The 25,432-nt window shown below is 39.8% G+C and overlaps 1 protein-coding gene across 2 annotated transcripts; it reads right to left on the reverse strand.

Annotated features, from left to right (window-relative positions):
* Positions 1 to 1,651: 1,651 nt before the first annotated feature.
* Positions 1,652 to 24,413, reverse strand: LOC137298326 (FACT complex subunit SSRP1-like). Of its 2 annotated transcripts, XM_067830546.1 has the most exons (19): positions 24,041 to 24,413; positions 22,669 to 22,750; positions 20,131 to 20,266; positions 19,162 to 19,347; positions 17,851 to 17,956; positions 16,532 to 16,722; positions 15,444 to 15,538; positions 14,548 to 14,683; positions 13,391 to 13,494; positions 11,602 to 11,730; positions 10,235 to 10,456; positions 9,375 to 9,456; positions 8,330 to 8,462; positions 7,581 to 7,626; positions 6,556 to 6,715; positions 5,657 to 5,845; positions 4,682 to 4,815; positions 3,218 to 3,461; positions 1,652 to 2,269 (listed from the first exon to the last, which is right to left on the reverse strand). In XM_067830546.1, exons 3-19 carry the CDS (start codon positions 20,182 to 20,184, stop codon positions 2,201 to 2,203), a joined length of 2,280 nt encoding a protein of 759 aa, XP_067686647.1. In that variant the 5' UTR covers positions 20,185 to 20,266; positions 22,669 to 22,750; positions 24,041 to 24,413; the 3' UTR covers positions 1,652 to 2,200. The 2 variants fall into 2 exon arrangements, with proteins under 2 accessions (XP_067686647.1, XP_067686639.1); XM_067830538.1 differs by lacking the exon at positions 22,669 to 22,750 and having other exon boundaries at positions 24,041 to 24,214.
* Positions 24,414 to 25,432: the final 1,019 nt, after the last annotated feature.

Genomic DNA, 25,432 nt, shown 5'->3' on the forward strand with positions numbered 1-25,432 from the left:
TGTGTTGTTTTCAAGCACCGTCAGTGGCCTCCAAAATCAAATAAATGAATTTGAACGTTATTGCGTTAAATGGAAATTATCAGTCGAGAGAAAATAAAAATAGTAGTCTTCAAAAAGGGATTTAAATGACATTGAAGATGAATATACCTTTCTCCTAATCTGCCCATTATATAATTCAATACGTTGTAAATACGTACATTAAAAATTATTACTGTGTTCATCCAAACATCTTGAAAATCTTTACTGCTATAAGCAGTAAAATTAACAAGAGTCATCAGAAGATGACATATCCCCCCGGCCCCTACATATTTGAAAGGGCAACTCATCTGACTTATTGTGTTTTTAGACCAAGTCTGAATTGTTCCCATGGAATTCATGAAAAATATAAATGCCATAAATGCCTGTAATAAAAAAAAGTCACCATTTCAAGATTTGTCTCATATATCTGCCAAGATCTTTTGAAAGATATGAAATGGCTTTCGAGTTGTGCTCCGGAAACGAAGGCAGCAACGTGTTCATGGAAAACCTGTAAATAGCAAAAGGCACAACTCTGTTACCAAGTAACACTGACAGATATTAAGAAGATTTTGAGTTCTGCTCCGAAAACGAAACACACCTCTCACTGAAACATTTCCATGGAAACCAAGAAAATAATAAACCACAAAAATCTGTAAATACCAAAAGGCACCACTATAGGTTCAGATTGATATATCTACCAAGTTTTGCAGAAAAATATTGAATGGCTTTTGAGTTCTGCGCCGGAAACAAAACAAACCTGTCACTTTTCAGAGTATGCGTTTCCATGGAAACCGAGAAAATAATAAACCACAAAAACCAGTATATAGCAAAAGGCATCACTTTAGGTTCTGACTGATATATCTAACAAGTTTTGCAGAAAAATATTGAAAGGTTTTTGAGTTCTGCTCCGGAAACGAAGCCCACACCACCATAAGATCTACACCAAAATGTTCCATGGAAAAACAAAAAAATTATAAATGCCAAAAATCTGTAAATAGCAAAAGACACAACCATAGGCTGAGGTTACTGTATCTGTCAAGTTTGGTCTAAAAATATTGAACGGTTTCTGAGTTATGCTCCGGAAACAAAATTATTACGGACGGACGGACGGACAGACAAGGCGCCGACTATATTCCCCCGCATTACATGCCAGGGGGGATAGAAATATATTACAAAATCTTGCTCTGTTCATTCACAGTGCAATGTTGTACAGAACAAAAGTTTTATCACTGTAATGTAAATACATTTACTTTTGTAATTTCCCATTATATAATATGTATATGTACCACAGGCCTGCTGTCTGTTCAGTGTGAAATAGACAGACTGAACACTTAAATCAGACAGTTTAGTATTGATGAAGTTCTGAAATGCATAAAAATATAACAAAAATATATTATCTGTAAATAAGCAAGTCTGGGCCAGACAATCCAGTGACCAACAGCATCAATCTGCTCAATCGGAACGATGACATGTCAACCAAGTCAGCACGTCTGACCACCTGATCCTGTTAGTCACCTTTTACGACAAGCATGTGTTGCTGAAGACCAATTCTAACCCAAAGTCGTCATTGGGTGCAAGTATGAGTTGCTGGAAACCAATTCCATGGGTCATCATGGTGGACAGGACGCTTGCAAGAAGGCACAGGTTTATTTACATCACTTGACAGCACATTCAGCATGAATATTTACAAACTCCAGCATACAGTGAACGATAAGACGTGATCAAATCTTCTGAATATGAATGACAATGAATTTAAGTATGCTAACAAAAAGGGGTCTTGTTTGTATCATTTACAAGAACCTTGGTACACAGTCTCACAGTCTCACATGCAGCACTAAAAACAACATTTGATAGCACAAACTAGATTCTGGCTGTCGCATGTCCTGGTGATTGATTCACAATGTGCTGTTATATACAGATGTTTAGGAAGGTGGAACATGTAGCCCCGCGTCTAGGCTGAAAGGCTTAATATTCACAGCTCATGAGTCAGGCTTCAAACCTAAAGCCAGATGAAGGAAGCATTGCTCAGACACATGTTAATATGACTGTCTTGGGAAAGTGTCGTCAGCATGCCCTGACCTCAGTCTGAGTCAAACTCGGAACCTGAAGCTTGTTGAAAAAAAGCATTGCTTAGACAGATTATATGATAGTCTTAGACAAGTGCTTTCAGTCTGCCCTTGTCTCAGTCAGAGTCGGACTCAGAAGCTTCAGATGCGGTGGGCGAGCTGAGGATCTCCTCATCTTCAGGCAGCTGAAACAAAAAAACTCTCATCAACATACCTAATAGACACGACTTAAGTCATCAGTCAGTGCGAGTAGGTGAGGGAGTGACTTTGGTTTCACTCCCCCTTGTTTTATGTTTGCTTGTTGTCTTATGCCACACTCGACAATATTCTGCCTGGACCATGTCTGGACCAGACAATCCAGTGATCAACAGCATGACCATCGATCAACACAACTGGGATATGATATGTGTCAACAAAGCATGCGATCCTGACCACCCAATCGCATTTCTCACCTCTTACAACAGGCATGGATTGCTGAAGGCCAATTCTGACCCCGATCTTCACTTGTAAACTCCACCTTAAGTAGTATTCCAGTTATATGACAGGAGAGTCAATCACGAATGTGAACAAAGAATGAAGTGATACAAGTCACAGACATTTACCACTTGGTGAAACCCAAGAACACGGGAATGGTACTAACAAATATTTGGGTTGCTGAGATCTGATTCCACCATCATAGCTTTCTGTTGTACCAAAGGGAGACAACTCTGCACAGCCTATTGTGGCATGTCACACAATTGGGACACCCATGACCCCACTCAACCCATTTTAATGTTTTTTGTTTTGGTATTGTTTTTGTCAGCCGTTGAGTGAGTGAATGAAATTGGTCTTATGCCACTTCCAGCAATATTTCAGTAACATCATGGCAGTGAATATCAGAAATGGTTTCATACATTGTACCCATGTGGCAAATCGAACCCAGGTCTTTGGTATGGTGAGCAAACACCCTAACCATCAGGCTACCCATGTCAGGAAGAGCTTAAACCACTTGGCTGCATGGTCGCCCCATTATGACAATAGTGAATTGAACCAAGGTCTCAGGTGTAAAACACTCTAACCCCAAGGCTACCAATGTAATGATGAGCTAAATAAAACCTTTCATCTACAGGTTACCCCATTGTCAAAGCTCTCACCTCGGCTTCCTCACTCTCGCTTCCCGAGTTCCTCTTTGCCCCTCGCTTGCTTTTCCTCCCCTTGGGAGAGCTCTCCGCTCGCTTCTCCTTACGGCCATCCTTCTTGGCCTTCTTTTTGAGAGGCTTGTCCTCATCCGAACTGGAGGAGCTGGAGATGAACTCCTTGCTCTTGTAGTCACTTCCTGCACCGGCACGAGACTCGGTCTGCTTCTTTGGGCTGGGACTAACCTTCTTCTTTTTCTCCCTGAAAGATTAATACCCACGTTCTGTAGAGCTGAACATTTCAAGCAAATGTTTAGTGGGCGAATTTGACTATGGTTTCTCCCGGCGTTTTAGCAACATTCCAGCTACATCACGTCAGATGACACCAGAAATTTTATTCAAATTTTGTAGTAATGTGCAGAATGGAATCCTGGGCCCCGTTTCACAAAACTCTCGCAAGCCTAAGATCTCGTAAGTTTTCTCGTAGCCATTGTGCCTCCTATACTGAAACACAGGAGCTACGGATGCTACGAGAAAAGTTACGAGATCTTAGGCTTACGAGAGTTTTGTGAAACGCGGCCCTGGCCTTCAGCAGGTAGATTTACCCACTAGACTCTGCTACCACATGTTAATTTAACACTCTCATATATATCAGACAAAAATAGAAATTCAACAGGTTTTTCTTTTTGTCAAGTTTTAGAAAGAAGACATTAGATCAGCTGTCAACACTCTCATATATACTAAACAGCAAAAGAAACGCAACAGTTTTTTGCCTAGTTTTTACACAGAAGACAAACATGAACATTTACTTTTAAGACAATTTCATTTTTTCAAAATTTAGGTTTCTTTTGCAGTTCAGTATATTTGACAGCAATGTGGTCACTGGTCATTGTCAAGTTAAATAAAAAAACATGTCAAATATTGATGAGTACAGGAGCATGTTCTGTTAACAGAAATTGTAATGGGTAGGTTGTTTGATTGTTAAAGTTGTATCCAGCCATTGTAAATCATAAAACAGTTGCTTAAAAATGATAAGAGTCTGCACTGCACAGTTTGCGATGATGAATGTCAAAGGTGTTTGTGACCCTAATCACATGACTGGCATTCTAATCCTTATAGATCCACTGACCATGGTAAGTTGCTGGTGGAACAACCATAATCTACAATCAACATGGAGGTCAGGAAGTGACAACCCGTGGAGATCTGGGTTAGAACTGATCTTCAGTAGCCCATGGTTTTTGAAAGAGGCTACTGATGGCATCAAGTGTCCAGGCTCACTGACTTGGTTGACACATGTCAACATATCTCAAACGCGTAGATCGGTGATTATTATGTTGATAATTGGATAATCTGGTCCAGACTTGACTATTTACAGGCCATTGCCATATAGCTGGAATATTGCTGAGTGAAATGTAAAACCTAAACTTAGATTCCAGTCTCATTCAAATTGATGGAGTTGCAGGTTTGGCTTAAAGTTCTTACTTCTTTGGACTTCCTCCACCTCCCTCCTCGTCATCGTCGTCGTCATCACTGGGTTCTTCTTCCTTCTGTTTCTTGTACTCTTCCATAGCAGCCTGGTACTCCTTCTTTGCCTCCTCCGCCATCGCCTCCCACTTCTGTAGATCACAAACACGCACTCACTCACACTTTCTGCAGAGCTAAATCTATCTCAACATACACACCACTACTGACTAGTGTTACAGACCACAGCCCCTTTTCATAAAGCCCTCATGCCTAAGATCTTGTAGCTTTCGTACCTCCTATGTTAAAGTATAGGAGGTAAGCAGCATTGTACCTATGCAGGTACACCATACACACCACTACTGACTAGCGTTACAGACCACAGCCCCTTTTCATAAAGCCCTCACATGCCTAAGATCTTATAGCATTCGTACCTCCTATGTTAAAGTATAGGAGGTAAGCAGCATTCGTACCTCCTATGTTTTTTTATAGGAGGTAAGAATTCTACAAGAAAAGTTACGAGATCTTAGACTTACGAGAGTTTTGTGAAACTGGACCCTGGGCCTAGACTGGCATAGATCTCTTCATGCTAAGATAGTCATAAGTTTTGAACTATGAGGGTTCAATATACACTTATTCCATAAGACTGGTGTCTGGTAAGAGCAGCCAATCCATCAAATAAGCCCAAAAAAAACCCAGATATTTCACCTTAAATATTGCTTAAGGCTTTCTGATGACAGGGTTACTGTTAGCCAATATCTCTGCCAGCTGAGATCCTTGAATACTGTCAAAAACGCTATTTTCAGTGACTGTTTACTCACTGTTGACCGTGTAGTAGCTTGAGTTTGTTAGATTCAGTTGAACATAACGAATAATTGTGAGACATAGTTTACTTTTGTTTTTTTGGACTGGTGTCGAGGACTGTAAAAAGGTGCACCAATTCTGTGTCTTGTGTCAGGGAGTAGGAGGACTAAATACGGAAACAGGCTAACTTACAGATTTGTCAGTCATGTCCCTCCACATCTCACCAGCCTTCTTTGACAACTCTGTGATTGACAGTCCTGGGAATTCTGTTTTGATGCTTTCTCTGCTTTCATTGAGCCACAAGAAATATGCTGACTGAGCACGTTTAGGCCTGTTGGGGTCCCTGTCCTTCTTGGTCTTTCTCTTCCTTCTTCCTTCCTTCTGCAGACAAAAAGATAAAGCATTGTGTTGGGAGCACTTGCATGAGGCTTAACTGAGAGTGACCTTCCTTTAGCTTCAACATAATGTTTCAAACATGAGGTAGAACCTTGGTTCAACTTGATTGTGTACCGGTTATCCTCAGATGGAAGTTAAATATGGGTTGACAGAGTAGTATGGTTTCAGAAATATACCATTGCTGTGGACAGAAATGGGCTTCATACATTGTATTCATGTAAGGAATCCAATCTAAGCTTTGGCAAAAGCGATGCTTCGCCCTAGTGGTTTGAGCAATGCTGTAGCCATTAGGCCACCAATCCAAAATTAACTGGAGAAAGAAACCCGAATTAGACGGTCTTAAATCTTAGGTGGAAATAGTCAGTAAACCTATGATGCTGACAATACAAACTTGGTCGGTTTGTTACTTAATGCCGCACTTTGAAATATTCAAGCTAGATTGTTACATACGGTCTAGACCTGACAATTCAGTGATGAACAGCATGAGCATAAATCTACACAACTGGGATACAATGATACTGTATCAACTAAGTTAGCGATCCTAACAAGCCAATCCAGTTAGTCACACCTTATAACAAGCATATGTTGCTAAGGACCAATTTTAACCTGGATCTTTTACGGGTCAACCAACTTTGAAAGATAACTGGGACTGAAACACTGAATGAAATCAACATGTTATAAAAGCGCCTACTTACAACTGTCTTGGCAGACTTGGACTTCTTCTTCTCCTTCTTCTCTCTCTTCTCCTTTTTCTTCTCCCTCCTGGCTTCAGCTTCTGAATCTCCTCCACTCCCTGCCGAGCCCGCTGAATAGTCCGAATCTGACGTTGACGACGTGGGTGGGTTACTGTCATACCTACAGACACAAGAGCCAAATACATCCCCAACAAACAAAACAGAGATACCACCTCCTAGGAATAATCAACAATCAGTAGCAAGTAGGGCTGACAATAAAAGTTATCACATACTGCAAGAAATGTTCGTGATAATGTAAACGAAAACGGCATTAACAATAATAGCTTGCACAAACTTGCGCATTATTCTGGAGCAACTTTTACAACAGAGTTAGGTTGGTTTTACGTTACTTTCTGAAATTCATTAATACTCCAGCAATATCATAGCGGGAGAAACCAGAATTGACCTTCACCCATTGTACTCATGTTGAGAATCGAACCCATGCCTGTGGTGTGATAAGAGAGCGCTTTAACTACCAGGCTTTTCCAATACCCCCATTTCATTGAGATGTTTCGTCTACATATTAAACTGAGTTCCTACATGCCATATTCTAACCGTATCACAGCTGACTGAAACTAGAACAAAATATCAATTGAGAGCATTCGGCTGGGGTTCATTTTTATTCTTAAAAGCCACTTGAGACAGGGCAAGTGACTTCAAGAAAGTGACTTTTCCTGATTAATTTTCTGCTTTCCCTGATTTTTATGACACAATCATGATGATGTAATTATGAAAGAATAAATCAATATGGTATTTGATGTAAATGTTTACTGGACTATTTATTGAAAAGTGATAAATAGCAAAGAAAGATAACTCTACTTTATCATCATTGTGAAATATAATATAGGTACATTTTGAGTAGATATGAAATGCAATCCAAGTTTATTTGCAGTTTGAAACCACAAGTAGAAATTATCTAGTAGCCCATGGTTAAGTAAGATACCCCGCGATGGGAAGTCTCACAAGGTTGGTTGTCCAATACTCACTCTTCTGCCACTTCACTTCCACTTCCTCCTGGGTTGTAGGACTCATCTGCAAAAAAACAATCACTCTGTCAGATATAGATTTCTTTATATCCATTTTCAAAAACAATTCCAGTTTTATGAGGACGTTTCATGCGGCTTCTTGCAACATTCTAGCAATTTCATGGCGGGGGACACCAACAAGGTTCTTCACGTATTGTATCCATTTGGGGATTCAAAACTGGGACTTTGTCATGACGAGCAAATACTTTAACCACTAGGCGAACCAACAACCCCTTGACATGTATGTAGCTAAAAAGAGACACAACTCAGTATAGTGAATGTTTGCATATTAAATCACTGGATCAATCAAAGACTTGCCTAAAGTGAGAGATTCTTGTTTTACATCACACACAGCAATATTCTACCTATATGACCTCAGCATGATATATTCAAGTCTGGACCAGACAATCCAGTGATTACAAGTATGAGTATCGATCTACACAAAAGGTAAAAGGTAAATAATGGAATCTGGGCCAGAAAATCCAGTGATCAACAGCATGGGCTTCGATCTAAGCAACTGGTATATGATGGCATGTGTCAGCAAAAGGGTCAGCAAGTCTGACTACCCGGTCCCATTAGCGCCTCTTCAGACAAGCATGGGTGGCTGAAGATTAATTTTAACCGGGTTCTTAAGCTTAACCATTGGCATTAACCTCTGCAATGCAATTTGTTCAAGTGTTATTCTGATGGTCACTGAATAACTATCTAACCTGAGCTGTCACTGTCATCGTCCTCGTCATCCATCTGGCGATTCTTTCCTTCTTCCTTCATACGCTCCAGATAGGCATCGTGTTCGCCACCCTCATCACCACTTCCCCACACATCATCATCATCGTCCTGGGTCTGGAACCACAAACTTCAAGTCTCACACACAAATAATACAGGATATTTATGTAACACACACATCCACGCAACTAATCCTTGCTGCGCTGTTATCTTTTTCCCTCGATCAATGGATGTCAATCACAACAGCAACATGTCATATATGGCATTGTGTAATCATAGCTTTTGGCTGTGGGAGCTGTGCCAATTTACACTTATCAGAGGGGTACACAAAGTAGGCAGTCTAGACTACCAGTTGTCCGACTTCCATTTTTTGTGGAAGTCGCGGTGGCTGAGCGGGTTAGGCGGCTGACTTTGTGTGCTGGCGATTAGGTGTCTGACTCTGAGGGTGCAGGTTTGAATCCCGGATGGGACTCACCAAAAAAAAAGTACTGGAATTTGTACTTTACCAAGAAAGTGAAATCCCCAAAATGACATTATCATCAATCTCAACTTGCTGGGGAGTATACAACTCCTGCAGCCACTAGGCGCACAGAGTTACTGTGATTCTCTCATCTTAATGAGGAACCCATTCACAGTTGGATGGACTGAGACACATAGTCACAGTGCTTTGTCCAAGTTTACTGCACTTTGCTGTACCTACAACTGGGTGTTTGTATGTATTCATGTTGCCACCATCTGGTCATGTACCAAAGGATTCAAGGTTATCTTAAGTGCACAGGGCTGAGTACACAGGACTCCATGGTTTTTACACCCAGTCACAGGTGGGCCCGATCCCAACACCAACCTTGCTGGATCACTAGCCTTTTGCTTTAGCCAGCTCACCCACCGTGTCCCTGATTACAAGGATTGGGTTCATAGGATTTTTCCCAATTAATGCTTGCTAATTACCACACCTTTAACTAAAGATAACTGTAAATTTCTTTGGATCTACTTTACTTCGTCCAGAAGAAGTTAATGTGATCAACTTACTCGTTTTTTTCCCTTTCCACCAATGTTCTTGACTCTCAGTTTCTTCTGGGCAACAAAGTCATAGAGCTTCCCGTACTCATCTCTACAAAAAAAACACGGGGTCATGAGAAACAATCCACAACACTGTTATTGCCTACACAAGTTTTGTGGAGAGTTTTCTGATTACAGTTGACTCTAGATAGATTACTCAGTTTCATTTATGGATCTGCATATTGTGAGTGAGTCAGTCAGTTTAGATTTACATCGCACTCCAATATTCCAATATTCCAATATTCCAGCTATATGGCAACAGTCTATAAATAATCAAGTATGGACCAGTCAATCCAGTGAACAACAGCACTAGCATTGATCTGCATAATCAGGAACCGGTGACGTGTCAACCAAGTCAGCTAGTCTGACCACCCGTTCCCCTTAGTCGCCTCTAAAGACAAATGTAGTCACCTTTTGTGGCAAGCCATGGTTGTTAAAGGCCTATTCTACCCTGGATCATCACGGGTCTACATGCAAGGAGACATATGTCTCACGAATAAGTTCACTCATCTTGTAGGCAGAGAATTCACAAATTCAGTGAATGACAGCATTATAAGTTTGGTCGACGACATAGTTACCTGCTCTTAACAACAGGGGAAATAAGGGGCCCTGTAAGGGTGTCTCACAAGACAAAAAGTTTTTTATTTTGTAAATGTTCTCATTAAAATATTGTTACACCTGTTGTAGGATTTTAAAATGGACATTTTAATACTTATATGTATCCCAAGGAGGACTTTTTTTACAAATGAAATTAGCATTACAAGCAAGGAGACAGATGTCTCATAATTATTAAGTTAAGTTAATGATCAATGGAAGTCAGAACTACTCACTTTTCAAGACCAACAAAGTTGTAAACTGTTCCTGACTTGGACTCCACATCAAAGTCAAACGACCTTGTATTGCCAGAGCTTCGAGCAAAATTGACTGCAGCTATCTCATCGAACCTGATGTGAATGGGAGGTTTGTGCACAAAGATGAAGCCCCTCTCCAGTGGGTACAACAGCCCTGTGGCAGCCTTGTAGGAGCAGCTGATTGCTTGTGTTCCAGAATGCCTGCAAATACAAGCAAACTTCAGTGTTAGTAACAGATAAACTGGAACATCAAAAGACATCTGCTCCAAAAGAAATGAAAAATGCGCAAATATCAATACAGATGTAGTATATTCAAGTTGAATTTTTTTTTTTTTCACTAACTGGTTGGTTGTTTTGCACTCAGCAATATTCCAGCTATGTGGTGGTGGTCTGTAAATAATGTCTGGACGAATCAATCCTGTCATCAACATTGCAAGCATCAATCTGCACAAATGGGAACTGATGACATGTGTCAAAAAATGTGCCAGACCACCAAATCCCATTAACTGCCTCTTACAACAAGCACGGGTTACTGAAGATCGAATATTCTAACCTGGACCTTCATGAGTACTGCTCTAAATGAAAAGAATAATGTACAATTTTCAAAACAGATGCCAGGAACTGCAAAAGTGGGATATTAAAACTGAAACTTGTTACACCTCACTGATGGGTTGGCTGACTGTTAAAAGCAACATTAAAAGCAACGCTTTACTTCCGTCCGATCTAAACATTTTCTTCCTTGAGATTGGGTAGAGACAATTGGAAAAAAATCTTTGAAATGAAACCTGGAGACACCAAATCATGAGGGGAAAATGCAGGTGAGAGAGCGAGTAAGTTCAGTTTTACACCGCACTTAGCAATATTCTAGCTATAAGGCAGTGGTCTGCAAATACTCATGTCTGGAAAAGACAATCCAGTGATTAACAGCATGAGCATTAATCTACACAAATGGGAACCAATGACAAGTAAAGACAGCAAGTATGATCACCCCATCCCATTAATTGCCTCACACACCAAGCATCGGTTGCTAATTATAACCCAGATCTTCATGGATTATGTATAGGAGACAACATGCCTCCACGATTTTGATAAACAATGTAAAACCAGGGTTGGGGGGTGAAGTATTTCCCACCTGGAAAGAGGTCTTACTTATGAAAAGTAAAACCTGTCCCTACAGAACAAAAACCTCAAATGCAGTTATTCTGAGAAAACAAGAGATGACCTAATATACTGTGAGAAAACACACTTTAGGTTTATGTGTCACATGGCAAGGTACTGGGAGAACATCACTCAGACATAGTGTTCCAACGAGTGCATGGTTATTTTAACGTGTCATTGTCTCGTACCCAACAAAGCCTCCTGGTACAGTGATCTTGCTTGTTGTGATGGCCTTGAATATTTTGCTGACCACTTCATAATCCGGTCCAGACATCTCCCTGGTCAGTTTGCCATCATACTTCTTCTCAATATCTTCACTGGAAGTGCAATAATCAATAATATAAACACTAAAACACACATTTACAGAGCAACATTACAGAAATAACAAACTACTTGTAAAATGCACAAATGCACTGCATTTCGTCTGTTCACTGGAGTTTCCATTTCATTATTGTCTTATTCTCAGCTTCCATGGAAAATATGACACTAGCAACCTGTCACCATCGCATTTTTTAATGTCCAACAAGTGTGAGACTGATGTCCAAAAGTTCCACATTTTGCTAGCCAGTCAGACTAGCTATGTCTGAAAGTTCCCAGCCGACAAAATAATTCATTAACCTGAACTTTGAATGTAGACACGGTTTCATCGTTAAGCTGGTAATGTAATGAACTTCTTTATCAGGCCGAAATCATGCATGTTTTGTAAGAGCATTATAACTTAATTAGTCGGAGAGAGTGACACATTTACAAAATGACACCATGAAAATTCACTCGCCATTTGAGCCAGTTCTGTGGAGATTTAATGGCCTGACTGAATTTTCACTAGAATTTTGCACACTATGTGAGACAGGACAGAAATCAGATGGCCTCTCAAGAGCAAAGCTGACCAACACTGCAGTCAAAGTAAACTTAGTCTCAGTGTTATTCGTTACACTCCACCACTGAGTCTAACAAATCCTAGTAGAGGGTCCCGTTGGGTAAACTTTGAGCCACCTATGACCGTCCAATGAACAGCGTGACGGTTAAATAGATTTAACCAATCAGACAATGGCTACCACTAAGGGATTGGAGGGACTTCAGGTCACTGACACAGATCAGCATAAAATACAGTTAATTGACCTGCAGTATATACGCTTTGGGGTTTCTGTTGACATGGTTACCATTAGCTAATATTTCCACAAGATGGCATCCTTGAATATGGCCTAAATCACTATTTTCAGCGACTGTTTACTTGCCGTTGTCATGTTTGTAACGCGTGCCGTGTGCATCACCCAGAAGCAAGTGTATGCTAAATAGCAATCTGAATCGTTTGAATACGAAAAGTTCAAATGGTCCATGTTTGTGATTTGGTAAGCTGTGATTGGTCAATCTCAAAGATTACCTGACGCAACCTCCCATAAGGCTTTGTTAGACTCAGTAATAGAGCATAACGAAAAGTTTATTGAGTTTACTGAGTTTACTTAGACTGACCAACACTGCCACCCATCCGAAGATACTCTTGAGACCTGTGAGCTTCCCGATATCTATGCTGTACAAAATACATACCAGACTCACCAACACCAGAATCTCCTAGTTTAATCTTTCCATGTACATGTAGTTATGAGCAACTGATTACCTCCCTTTAAACAATCTCTGCTGAGCTGCCTTCGTAAAACAAGTCTCTCCACCGGACGTTCTTGATTTCAAACTGATAAATCATGACTAAATCATCTCTCCTACCGTGCCAACTTAAATTTGATCCATGCGATTTGATTTTATTTTGCAATACTGGCATATTCATACGATATAGGGTAGAAATGTCACATAATTGTATTTTAGTTGCAAATTCATAAGAAAATATGGGCCATGTAATTTTCTTCTGTATACTTGTGAATTGGTGAAATGGAAGAATTTCCTTTTTCTCATTACATGCAAATTTCATTCAATAAAAACAAAGTGCAAAGACACAGCAGACAGTTCTAAACAACTAGCACCTACTCTGTAAGGTTCAGTTCAGCCGTCATTTCATCATCCTTGTTAAAGAGAAGAATGAGGAAGTGGTAACGGGTCTGTCCCTGCTTGATTGGCGGGTCGAGGCTTACCTATAACATACAACCATACAGTCATAGACACACAATCTCAGTCAACCATACTATTTATCATGTGCACATACACAATACATATTACAGATTTAACAAGTGAACTTGGCACAGTGGATTCTCCTCCTTGTGAAATGTTTGATGATCCAAATCACAATGTTTGTAAAATAGGATGAATTCTTCAAAATAATGCACTTTTTCATAATGATGGCATATATTCACAAATAAAAGTTTGGTAAGTGGTAAGCTGAAATTCATACTGAAATTCAGAATTTAGCAACCTATACAGGTGAAAAAAATACTGAAAGCAATTACAACAAGCTGCCAGTACACAATATGTCTGTTAAGCATACATTGTGAGAGTTTGTGAGTTACGCTTTTTACCGCACTAAGCAAAGTTCCAGTTATTATGGCGGAAGTCTGTCAATAATCAAGTCTGGACCAGATAATCCAGTGATCAATAGCAGGAGCATTGATGTACACCCTTTATTGTGTATACTCGTTTCATTGTGACCAAAGCAACATCCAATAAACTTATGGACAACTATGAAAAATATATTGGCCTCTGGCCAGGCATAGATGAATCCCCGAAAACTAACATCAGTGTACCTCAATTATTAACAGGACATTCCCTCATCAGTGCAAGTGACAAGAAGACCTAATCAAAATCATCAATAATTTGAGTTTATTTGTTCACAAAGTGAGATAAGCTTAAAGCAAGGATGGCAACAGGTGACAGTGATTTCAGCGGAAATCAGCTGGGGGTCTCATTGATTTGACCATACAATCAGATTTGTTAACAGCAAATCCATACAAGGACTAGAACACACACTGCAATTACAAAGACAGATGCTCATGACGTTGATCACTGGATCACAGCAGGGTACACCAGAAATGGGCTTCACACATTGTACCATAGTGCAATAAAACCCGACTCTTCAGCATGAGAAAAATCTTTAACTGTTAAGACACCCCTCTGCCCTGTAAGAGAATGCAAGCACTGTTGCATCAGCTGCACCTGGATTTTTCCAGACAAGTCCAAGTGCCTCTACTTACCACAAAGAACATCTGTCGTCCATCCTTGTGTGGGAGCAAGAAAAGACGTAGAACTGTGGTGTAGGGGATCTTGTAGTCGAAGGTTTTACCATGCAGCTGTAGGAATGTCGGGTACATCTTCAGGTCATAACGACCTCTGAAAACAGACAACATTATTTGCAACTGTGATCGAGGTTGTGTTACCACCACTGATGAATACCTCAAACACCAACTGAGGTTAAATTGTGTTCAATGTCTCAGGCTGTGATGAAACATAGCACCAAGCTTGTATATGTGTATGGCTGGTTTCATGCTACTAGCCATATGACACCTTGCCTCGGTTAAATATGTATAGTGCCAGACCCTGAGACTAATGTGGAAGCTTTGTGAAGTCAACAATCCACAGGCCCAGCTATTTTTTACAATGACTTTGACTGAGGTTGATGTATGTGGCAGGTGACATTTGGTTAATGTTCATAAATTCAATATCATCATCAGTGGGCCTGAAACTTAGATACAGAACCCAATGTCCTGTATTGGGTCAGCTAGTCATAAATGGACAGCTTCAGGTCAGCGTTTGAAATTTATGTCAGTCCTTAGGCCTGAGGCCGATTGCAAAACACTGCAGATTCTTATGGCCGACAGCCTTCTCACCCAAAATGACTCTGATTCTGACTGCTCCGACACAGCGTGTCTGAACATTGGATTTAGATCTTTCAGACAACTGGAATCCTGACACTAATGTTGATTTTGTTCTAAATAAAGACTAGTCAGTCAGTACAGTTAAATAAAACTCGCAGGTCAGTTTGCTGGGAATTACTTACATTGTAGCTGAAATATATGGGCCTACATACTCTGATCAGGAAAGGCCTGCAGCTTCCCTGGGTAGGAAGCTTAAGACACTACAGCCTTCTCACCTTGGTGTAAGACACTGGATTTCTTGCAGGGTGACAATGGATTCTCCAGTTGCCTGGATGATGTCCGCACTCTCCAACACATTCTTGTAGAATTCCTGGAAACAACACACATAACTGCAAGAATATTGTGGTGGAGTGAGTAGGTTTTCCTTACAACCACTTTGACAGGCGGTTCCAAAAGTGGTGCGGGATGCTGGCGTTGTGTGCACGCACGCACGCACGCACGCACACAGACCCCATCCTGAAGTTTTGCTAAATGACCATTGAAACTCAGGTGAAATTGAAGTGTGCACCTCACTTTTCTCACTAGAGTGCACCCCTCCATTTTCAAAAAGCTGTATCTGCCAGTTTGACCTGTATTTTGTTATTACATCAGGGATTGGGAAAGAGAACTTTGACAATGGGCCATTTTCAGGATTATTAGTCATTTCTTGAATTCTGAATGGGCCACTGCCCTTGCATCACTGTAAATGGTGCTGGAATACATTCTGGATTTGGTCCAACAATCTGAATGTGAGCAAGTTTAATTTTACCCCACTGTTAAAGGGATGGTAACAGATGAAAGTGATTTCCACAGAAAATCAACTGTGGGTCTGGGTCCAGGGTCGAGGATCGTTTGATCGAGGAAAAAATTGCCATCACTGTCTTACAAATTTGCCAAACTTTAGTCATTCAAGCCGTCATTTGCATTTACTGGTGCATGTATGAAACTGCCATTTTTATTTGCTGCGTTGACCTAAGTGATCCAATCACATGTTAGCTTGGAAAGCAGTTAGGAATGCAGAAGCATGGCTTTGTTTACCGATTTTAAGGGACACGAATAGTAGACACAAAAGTCTGAATTTTTGACAGCACAAGATTTAGATGAACCTAAAGATCAACTGATCTGCATTTAAATTTGCGGATTTCCATTGATCCAAGGAAAATTGCTGTTAGCAATCTTGCAGCAATATCACTGCAGGGGACACCAGAAATGGGTTTCACACATTGTGTCCATATCTGAAATCAAACCCGAGCCTTCAGCATGACGAGCAAACTCTTTAACCACTGGGTACCCCGATGCTCCAAATGATCATAAAGAAGAATACCTGTACAGGATCATTTTCAGAGTTGGCGTCAGCAGGGATGTGGAATCGCATCTCTGTAAGCGAGACGGCTGCGTCATCATTCAAGTGAAATTCCAAGGTCACTTCATTCTTGGCCGTTGTTGAGTGAGATACGTTTGTCAGTGGGACCTCAAATGACATTGACTTGTCCACTTCGAATGTCAGGGCATTACCTGAAAGCATAGTCACATTCTACACCACTCATCAAAAGTTTAGACTTTAGTCTTTATCCCTGGAATTGTCTCATATGAAGTCAGTTCCCACACGAAAGTGTAGAATTGTATGAAATAAAAACAAGCTGAAGTAGTTTCAGTCTCTTTTAATATCTGACAAAAAACGTGAAACCCAGATCAAGTTAACAGTGAAAACACAACAGGGGCAGACAACTCTAAATAAAAGGGAACAAATCTGGTACTTCCTGTATTTTGTGCAGCACAGTTATCAAAGGAAGTTAATTACTAAACTTTTTAGAAGTTATGGTTTCTACCACCAATTAATCATTATTGGAGACTCCACATTTTCCTTCTAATTCTACATTGACACCTACTTTGATTTCTTTGATTAAAATGTTTCTTGTTAAAAGGCATGGGTTACCGATCTGACAAATGAATGTAATTAACTTGGATCTGACAAATGAATGTAATTAACATTAAACACGTAAATAAGGGCATCAAGCAGGAACTTCACATTGCATACATCAAGGCGATGCCTTGAATCCCACTTGCATATATTGATGCTCGTGCTGTTTTTCACTTGACTGTCTGGTCCACACTCAATTATTTTCAGACTGCCACCATATTGCTGGAATACTGCCCAATGTTTAACAGCAAACAATATGATATAGAAATGCTTTCAGTTTATAATGTCTGTACATTCACATATATCATGCAAATGATCCGATCAAATAAATTATTGTAAGATGATTCCCTACAAGATGAGAGGTGCCAACATTACCTTGTCAAGGGAAATAGAACTTCATGCAGTAAGTCCCACTGAGATCCTGGGTAGAACTGATTTTCAGAAATCCATGCTAGTACAATGGGGTACAAGCCGTTGTATGCGAATTGCATTGATTGATGTTCATGACGTTGATCACTGCATTGTCTCATTTGGGAAACGATGACGTATCAACCAAGTCAGCGAGTCCTACCACCCGATCCCGTTAGTTGCCTCTTACGACAAGCAGTCACCTTTTATGGCAAGCATGGGTGGCTGAAGGCCTATTCTACTCCAGACCTTCACAAGTCAAATAAAGCTTAGTATGGCATTGAAAAATATAAAACAAATATGTAAAATCGTACCTTGAAAATGGGCTATGCCATAGTTCCAGCCTTTCAATGAGACATCCACCTTCTCCAATGATGTACCATAGAAGTTGGACACAAAACCCGACAGCTTCTCGAAATCCTACCAAGGGAAGATAATGCTAAATGGTATAACAGAATGACAATCACCATTCCTCACATTCCAACTCTAGATATAGTGATATTCTTGATCCTGTCATCATTAACATCACAGTCGTTTCTTCAAACCACTGATGCATCAATAATTTGCTTACTGTATTTCATACTTGTAAATAATATCCTGGACAATTTGACAAGATGTTTAACTATGTCAGTGTCTAACCCTTGGACAGTGTCCCTGACTGTATATTTCACAACTGCATTGAATTGTTATATGTGTGACATGTCCAGTGTTATATTTTGGTGAAATTTTGAGTGGGTCCAAATTGATGAAAATAATGTTTCTGGACCCCCTCCAATGTTAAATAGATGGGCAGATGTAAATACTGAAAATAGAGGGGGTCCTCACTGAATTTGATGAGTCAAAACACACCAAAACCCTCTCTTGAGCCAACACTGCATGTCACACTTGTTCGCTGTTAATAAAGTCTACATTTGTTAAGAACGTCAATGCCAATTATACGAATTGTTAGATCTGAAATGTGTGTTAAATTTTTATTTGATGTGTCCCATATATCTTCAGTGGGTCAGACACATATGAGAAACATGCAGGACCTAATGTCTTGTTACTATGAAATACCATGTATGCATGACCTATTCTGACAAGGTACCGGTGGATGTTTCTGCATGTAACTGTTTCAGCTTTATCTTCGATGAAACAATGAAATCATATGAAGATAGATAACTTCCCCTTGAACATCATGACCTTCACCTTGCACACGTTATTGATGGGACTGAAAGCATGACTATCAATATACTGTTGCCCTCGACACTAGTTTTAGAAACATGTTTTTGTGCTTGTAAACTATAAACATCATACTCAACCATATTATACCAGCATAATGGAAGACAGAAAATATTAGTGTTATGAACAATCTGCTAAATCAAGTAATCGATATTATGAGCATAGAGTTCAAAGGCATGCCATCAAACCAGCAATTGAGCCAAAAAACGTCATCTGTTAAGCTGCCACCCACAACCAGCACAGGTTTGGGGATTTTGCTCTAACCATGAATGAAAATTAGGGGTCACAATTTAAATTGTTAAACTGGCAAGATATACACCGACAGCAGGAAAGTGGCCCAGATCAATTATGAGTCTATATATATGACAGTAGTCACTTCATCTCTATGCACAGACGAAACTCACCGTTTCTTTGAAGCCATCGTATCTGTGGATTGTATCATTGTTAAGCTTGATCTTCAGACAATAACCCCTTGCTCGCTTCAGCCATTCTGCCTTGGTGATGTCACTGCTCTGATACTGGTCCACCTTGCCTGTCTTGGTGTTCTTGAAGATGACACTGTTACTCTGCAGCTTCAGGCGACCAGGGTTCTGAAACATTCACATTCAAAGAGAGAGTGAGCAATTTTTAGTTTTACGCCACTCTTGCAACATTCCAGCAATACTAGGGAGGGGACACCAGAAATAGGCTTCACACAAACTTGTAGAGAATCGAACCCAGGTATCTGGCATGATCACTGAAGGTTTTAACCACTAGTCTAATGAGTCTCATATCTAAAGTAAGAGTAAGTGGGTTTGGCTTAGAGCTGCCTTGAGGTGTATTTCTGTTATAACACAGCAAGTCACCTTGATGTGGGTTGGCAACGGGAACTGACTGCCCTGATGCAGAAATCTCTGCATTCCTATAGCTTTAACACAAGAGCAAGTCCACTGAATTTGCTCATGGACAGAAACACACTGATGCTTGGATACCAACTGAAATAATTTAAAATTGAATTCGGAGTCATTATTTGACACAATTTTGACATCAGACACAACAAAAATGGACAGGTCTATCAAATCTCTGAAAGAATCCAAATTATTATGTGATCTCCATCATCTAGTCCTACATATGGCTTTATGCCACTATAAGCAATATTCCAGCAACACCACAACATGAGACACCATAAAAGGGCTTCAAACGAGCTTGAGGAGCAGACGCTTTATCCACCTTGATGCCCCCTTGAGAAGGGTAACAATCACAGTAATAGGATGTAGACCACTGAAGTAGTCATGTTTCAAATTACCAAAAAGTGCAATCAAATTCCCAGTTTCAATAACACAGGTAAATAATTGCTTAGGGTTTAAATGCATATCTGGAGCCCTGGTACTTACAAGGTGTCCCCTGAATTCCTGGACAACATCTGGGTATTCCTGAATATCACTCATGTTGATGGCAGAAATGTCGCTCTGTTCCAACTGCTACAAATTATGCTTCTGGACGAAGAGTATCAGCTCCAGCCTTCACTGCCTGCAAAAGCAACCAAAACAGCAATCCTCATGAGACCCATCTAAACAAAATCCTCGTCTGTTTGCACAATCAATCTGGAGTGTTTCAGTTCTGTGAGAAACAAGTGGTACAGAAATGTACCCCAAGTATGTTTCTGCAGACAGAAATGTACTGTAAACAAAATCAAAATACAGAAACATACCCTAAACAGAAGATAAGTCAATACTCCAGTACAACCACTAACAGAAACTGTATGTAACTGTTCCCGTTCCAAGTGTCGACGACACCTTTAGCAAAGGCGAGTACCAGTGTTTGCACTGACGCACAAATTACCTCACATACACAGTGATCATAAATGCTTGTGTCATTGTTGACGCACTGGTACTAGGCCCCAACTTCAGATTCCTCTGGTAACACCAGAGAGTCATGACAACTCCTAAATTTCATATCTACGGCAAACACTGGAGTGCAAAAAACAAACAAAAAGACAGTCTCATGTATTAATTTGTGATGTCATTCTGATTTGTCATCAAATGTCTCTCAAGAATCTTGGTCACCAGAGGTACTAAAAAAATAAAACCTTTCTCAAGACATAAAAATGCACCATAGCATGTCCATATCGTCGACACGGGTCACAAGCTGAAGGGGTCTAGGATAATTCCCATACGGACAATTCCCACACGGACAATTCCCACCCCAAAATAAAAATAACATGAAGAACATAGTTCAGTTTCAACATTTATTCATGTGCCATATAACAATATTCCATATAAAACAAACATGAACTATTACTTTCTTCTTGACATGCTTTAGTATCAGTTCTACTGTTCCTATTTAATGTATAACAAATAATAGCATTTTTTAAGTAAGGAAGACCTATTTTCTGACATACATAAGGTTACTGTAACTTTTAATGACATTGCCATGTAGGTGTTCTCAAAGTAGTCTATGACGGCTGTAGTCCTTCACGCAGATGCTCTGCCAGCGCCTCAAATGTGTCAACAACCATGTCTTCTTGGATGAACGCTAAGGCTGGAATCATTCTTGACAGAGTTTGGAATTCAGTTGATGATGAATACTCTGCTTGCATACCTGAACTCTGTATCCGCCCGTAGACATTCTGGCTCAAATGGTGAAAACATCCCTTGATGTCAACATTCAGAAACTCTCTCGCAGCTGCATTCCAGATTGCTCTCCCATAGTCAAGCAAGACCGAAACAGGAGTACAATCCCTCAGGTCCTTCACTCGGGAAAACACTCCTTCTCCCTTGGCAAAAGCGCAAACACAGAATGAGATGATCTGGGCAAAAGGTCCGGACTTCGTGCCATAGAGAAGATCAAGATGCGGTTGGAGTTGTCAAACTGAAGGAAGGTTTCTCTTTCTGATCATTGTGGCTGGAGCCGTGGGTTGGGCTCACAATACACATTTCTCAATGTTATTTTAATAAAAAGGTCTTCTTTTGGCACCATCTCAAAATATGTATATCGTACAATAGTAGCACCCAAGCTCAAATAAACTGGTCTTATAAACATTTGATCTTAAAAGTTCACAATACTACACACACACAAAAAAAATCAAAGGAAAATTTCTTTTCAATTTCAATTTCTTTATTTCAGTATGGTGGGGATTATAGTGAAAATAACTGGGTGGGAAGTGTCCTAGGTGGGAATTGTCCAGGTGGCATTTGTCTGGGTGGGAAATGTCCTCCTCCCAAGCTGAAGGGGTCGTTGTCAGCACGGGTACTACACATGCGTACCCTGGTACGTTTCTATATGCATAATCTTACCCTAGCCAAAATCAGAACATAGAAACATACCCAAGGATGATCCCATTCTGCATTGTGCAGTTTTCTTCATCGGAACTGTCATACTGTTGTACTAGGTGCATCTAAATATGTTATATAAGAAACGACAACACATAGTAACAAATGTGTGACAGTTCACAATACCACTCACAATCAGCTGATTAGGGCCAACACCATACATTTTCGCTTTGGGGGTTGTGGAATATGGACTTGTCCGCCCTGAAGGTACAGGGTACGTATCTGTATTTTTCATGTTGTTTGTGGTACTTTTGTGTATACAGAAACATACCTGGGGTACATATATGTAGTATCCCAAAGCAGCCTCAATTCACTGTTCAGGTGATTTTGACAATTACACTGCTCATGTGATATCGGGGGAGTATGTGTGCGATCGGAGTGAACAAGCAGTTTAATCAGTACGGTGGGTGCCTAGTTGGTGTTGTGAGAAGTTTTACTGATAATGGGGATAATCCGGAAGGTAAGTTACATAAAAAGCAAACAAAACATCAAAACTGTTTACACGATATTGTTAATACTACTTCAGAAGCTAAATCAACTGCCTATATAACAAAACACTACCAATCGAAATATCAGTAAGATCAGTTGTCTGCTACTCACAGGCAATATATAGACAGGAAGCCGCTTGATCACAACCACCCCTCGCAAAGAGAAGCAACAAGAACGGCTCACCGTCGAAAACCTATACAAAATACCTGGCTGTTGACAGCGGAAGCAGTTTTGCCAATACAATGTAATCAATGCTATTTTTGTAGAAAACACTTATCAGGTCGGGGAAACCTACCAATCAACCTATAACAGACCTATAACAGGTCAAACAGGATAGCATACGCTGTTCTCCCGATCTACATGATCAAAGTGCATTTCTGCATGAGGACATTAACATCATTCAAGTTTTGATGTCCTATGGTTTTCATTTTGTTTCAAACCCTTCTTTAAAATCTTCACCACAGAATAAAGGAATTTGGATATAGCTAATGAAATTTAAGTGACAAATCACTACTAATTTTGACAATTTCCACTGAAGATTAACGAGATTGAAATTCAGTTTTTATTGTCAAAGGGAAAATCCATGTAAAAGTGTGTTCTTGATGAAACATTTTTTCGTGATCATGATATAAATTTCCATTTTGTTCAAAAACGTTTTTCCAAGATGTGACCATTAACTTATTCACATTTATGATCATATATGACCATTTCCTACGTAAATTAATAGTTTGTGAAATATTAGAAAAAGGTTCCGATCTACCTACAGCAAAATAGACAGAACAGCCCATAAACAAGATAAATGATTTCCATATCGGTCTATTGTAGGCTAGTTCAGCCAGCTGAACTATTGTAGGCCGGTTGGTAGGTTTTCCTAACCCAGTGTTAACGAATGGTGTTTCACAATAACAGGACATTGGGTCCTGTAAGTTTCAGATGTCTGTCTGACCCAGTGAAACTCACAGGACCCACAGAATAAAATTAAACACACATTTCAGATTTCACATTTTTCATTATTGGCTTTGAAATTATTAACATTATATAATGATAAACATTATAAACATGAATTTAGAAACAGTGAACAAGTGTCACATGCCACAAATAACAACTTCAGACAAAAGTTGTGACATATTCAGTCAGACACTGGGGCCAGCAGGTCGGGGACTTCTGTCTGACCGTTGGCAAATCTGCCGGATTTGTCAGAGGGTCAGACACTATTCGTGAACACTGCTAACCCGTCAGGTAAACCCACAACAGACAGACATGTAATAACAGTATTAATTTCATGGCCCCAATATCGTTGACATCCAGTTTAGTCCACTCCCTAACATCATCTCACATATCCCATCGCCATAAGCAACGGCGGTAACTGTATTTCTGTTGAATCAATTCTCATTCACAGAGAGTATGGCGGGAAATCATACGAGGTTCAGAAAAAGCGTGCCAGTTTTTCCTAGTTGAATCATAATCAACAAAACAATATTACCTTGATATGTGTATATTCACATGGTTTGTACTCCCTGCAACCACCTATGAAATGTCCCAAGAGAAGAGAGATTGAATCAACTTTTTGTCCTGTTTTGATGACCAAAGCACGTTTTTCGAAGGAAACAGATGGCGCTGTAACTTCTTGCTCCTTACAGCGATGTTGATCTAATACGACATGCGGAGTTTACAAATTTTAGACGCCATCTCAAGATGTTCTAGAAGTTCAAAGGAGTGATAGCTTTAAATTAAATGTAAATATATCAGTTTTTGACATGTGCTGATATTTATATATTCAATAAAGACAGCAAATTCTTGTGTACAATCAGGAGGCCTATATAGCCTATATGTTGTAGAGTATCCTTGGTACAATCAGTAAAGGGGAGTAACTGTTATTCACTCTGCAAGTAATCGACAAAAGTACCAAACTGCATTCGATCTCTTGCTTTAAATATATATGGCAACGGCGTGAATAAATTTATTGACTTATCCTCTTTCTGTGTATGTTATCGAAAATTCATTACTGGTGCTCTTTTATCATGATAAGACAAATCTGAGTTTTACTTATGTCATTATTACGAAAGTATACGTTCTTCTTGATTATAAAATATTTGCTTGCTCGTAATGAGAAAGAAAATAAATCTACATTTCAGCATAATACGTACTATATAAAGCGTCTAATGTTTCAGAATATACACGAAATATACTAATAGCAACAGTTATATCAATGATCCATCTGAGGGTGTTATATATATATATATATATATATATATATATATATATAGTTCGTTTTTCGTTTTTTTAAACTGCCATGTAAATCTCTATAAAGCGTTTGAAGAGGTTCATTTTTTTTAAAAGCGACTTGCCACAGGGCAAGTGACTTCAAGAAAGTAACAGCAGATTTGAAATGAAATCCAAGTTTATTTGCAGTTTGAAACCACAAGTGGAAGTTATCTAGTAGTCCACGGACATGTACGATGCCATTATTTGATTGCCCTAAATGAAAAGTGACTTGTCCCGGTCTTCGTATATACAATACACTAGGGTAATAATGAGATCAGAACGACCACTAATTTTAGCTCGTTTTAACTTACTTCGTTCGTTAAAATACATAGCCACTGCACGGCAGTTTGTTATAACCGTGAGTTCGTTATTCGATATATACGTCCTGTCTTTATGCTGTATTCTATACAGATCAGATGATATGCGTAGGCATATGGTACACACTAACATCACTAAAACAGGGGACTCTATGAATATATGAAGTGTGCATGTGTGCGCACACGCTTGAGTCCTTGCGTGCGTGCCTTGTGTGTGCAGTGCATGAATTAATGTTGTAAAGTAACTGGCCATGCAGGAGCGCTATAGTCAAGTAAACATGTGGATCACATCA

The sequence above is a fragment of the Haliotis asinina genome, chromosome 1, assembly GCF_037392515.1.
Source record: "Haliotis asinina isolate JCU_RB_2024 chromosome 1, JCU_Hal_asi_v2, whole genome shotgun sequence".
Taxonomy (NCBI): Eukaryota; Metazoa; Mollusca; class Gastropoda; order Lepetellida; family Haliotidae; genus Haliotis; species Haliotis asinina.

Coding starts and splice junctions, on each gene's coding strand:
- LOC137298326 (XM_067830546.1), bottom strand. CDS start 20,184: ATGAGTGATATTCAGGAATACCCAGATGTTGTCCAGGAATTCAGGGGA. Junction 5,846..6,555: donor CCAAGTCTGCCAAGACAGTT/GTAAGTAGGCGC, acceptor TTTTGTCTGCAG/AAGGAAGGAAGAAGGAAGAG. Junction 3,462..4,681: donor GGTGGAGGAAGTCCAAAGAA/GTAAGAACTTTA, acceptor TTAATCTTTCAG/GGAGAAAAAGAAGAAGGTTA.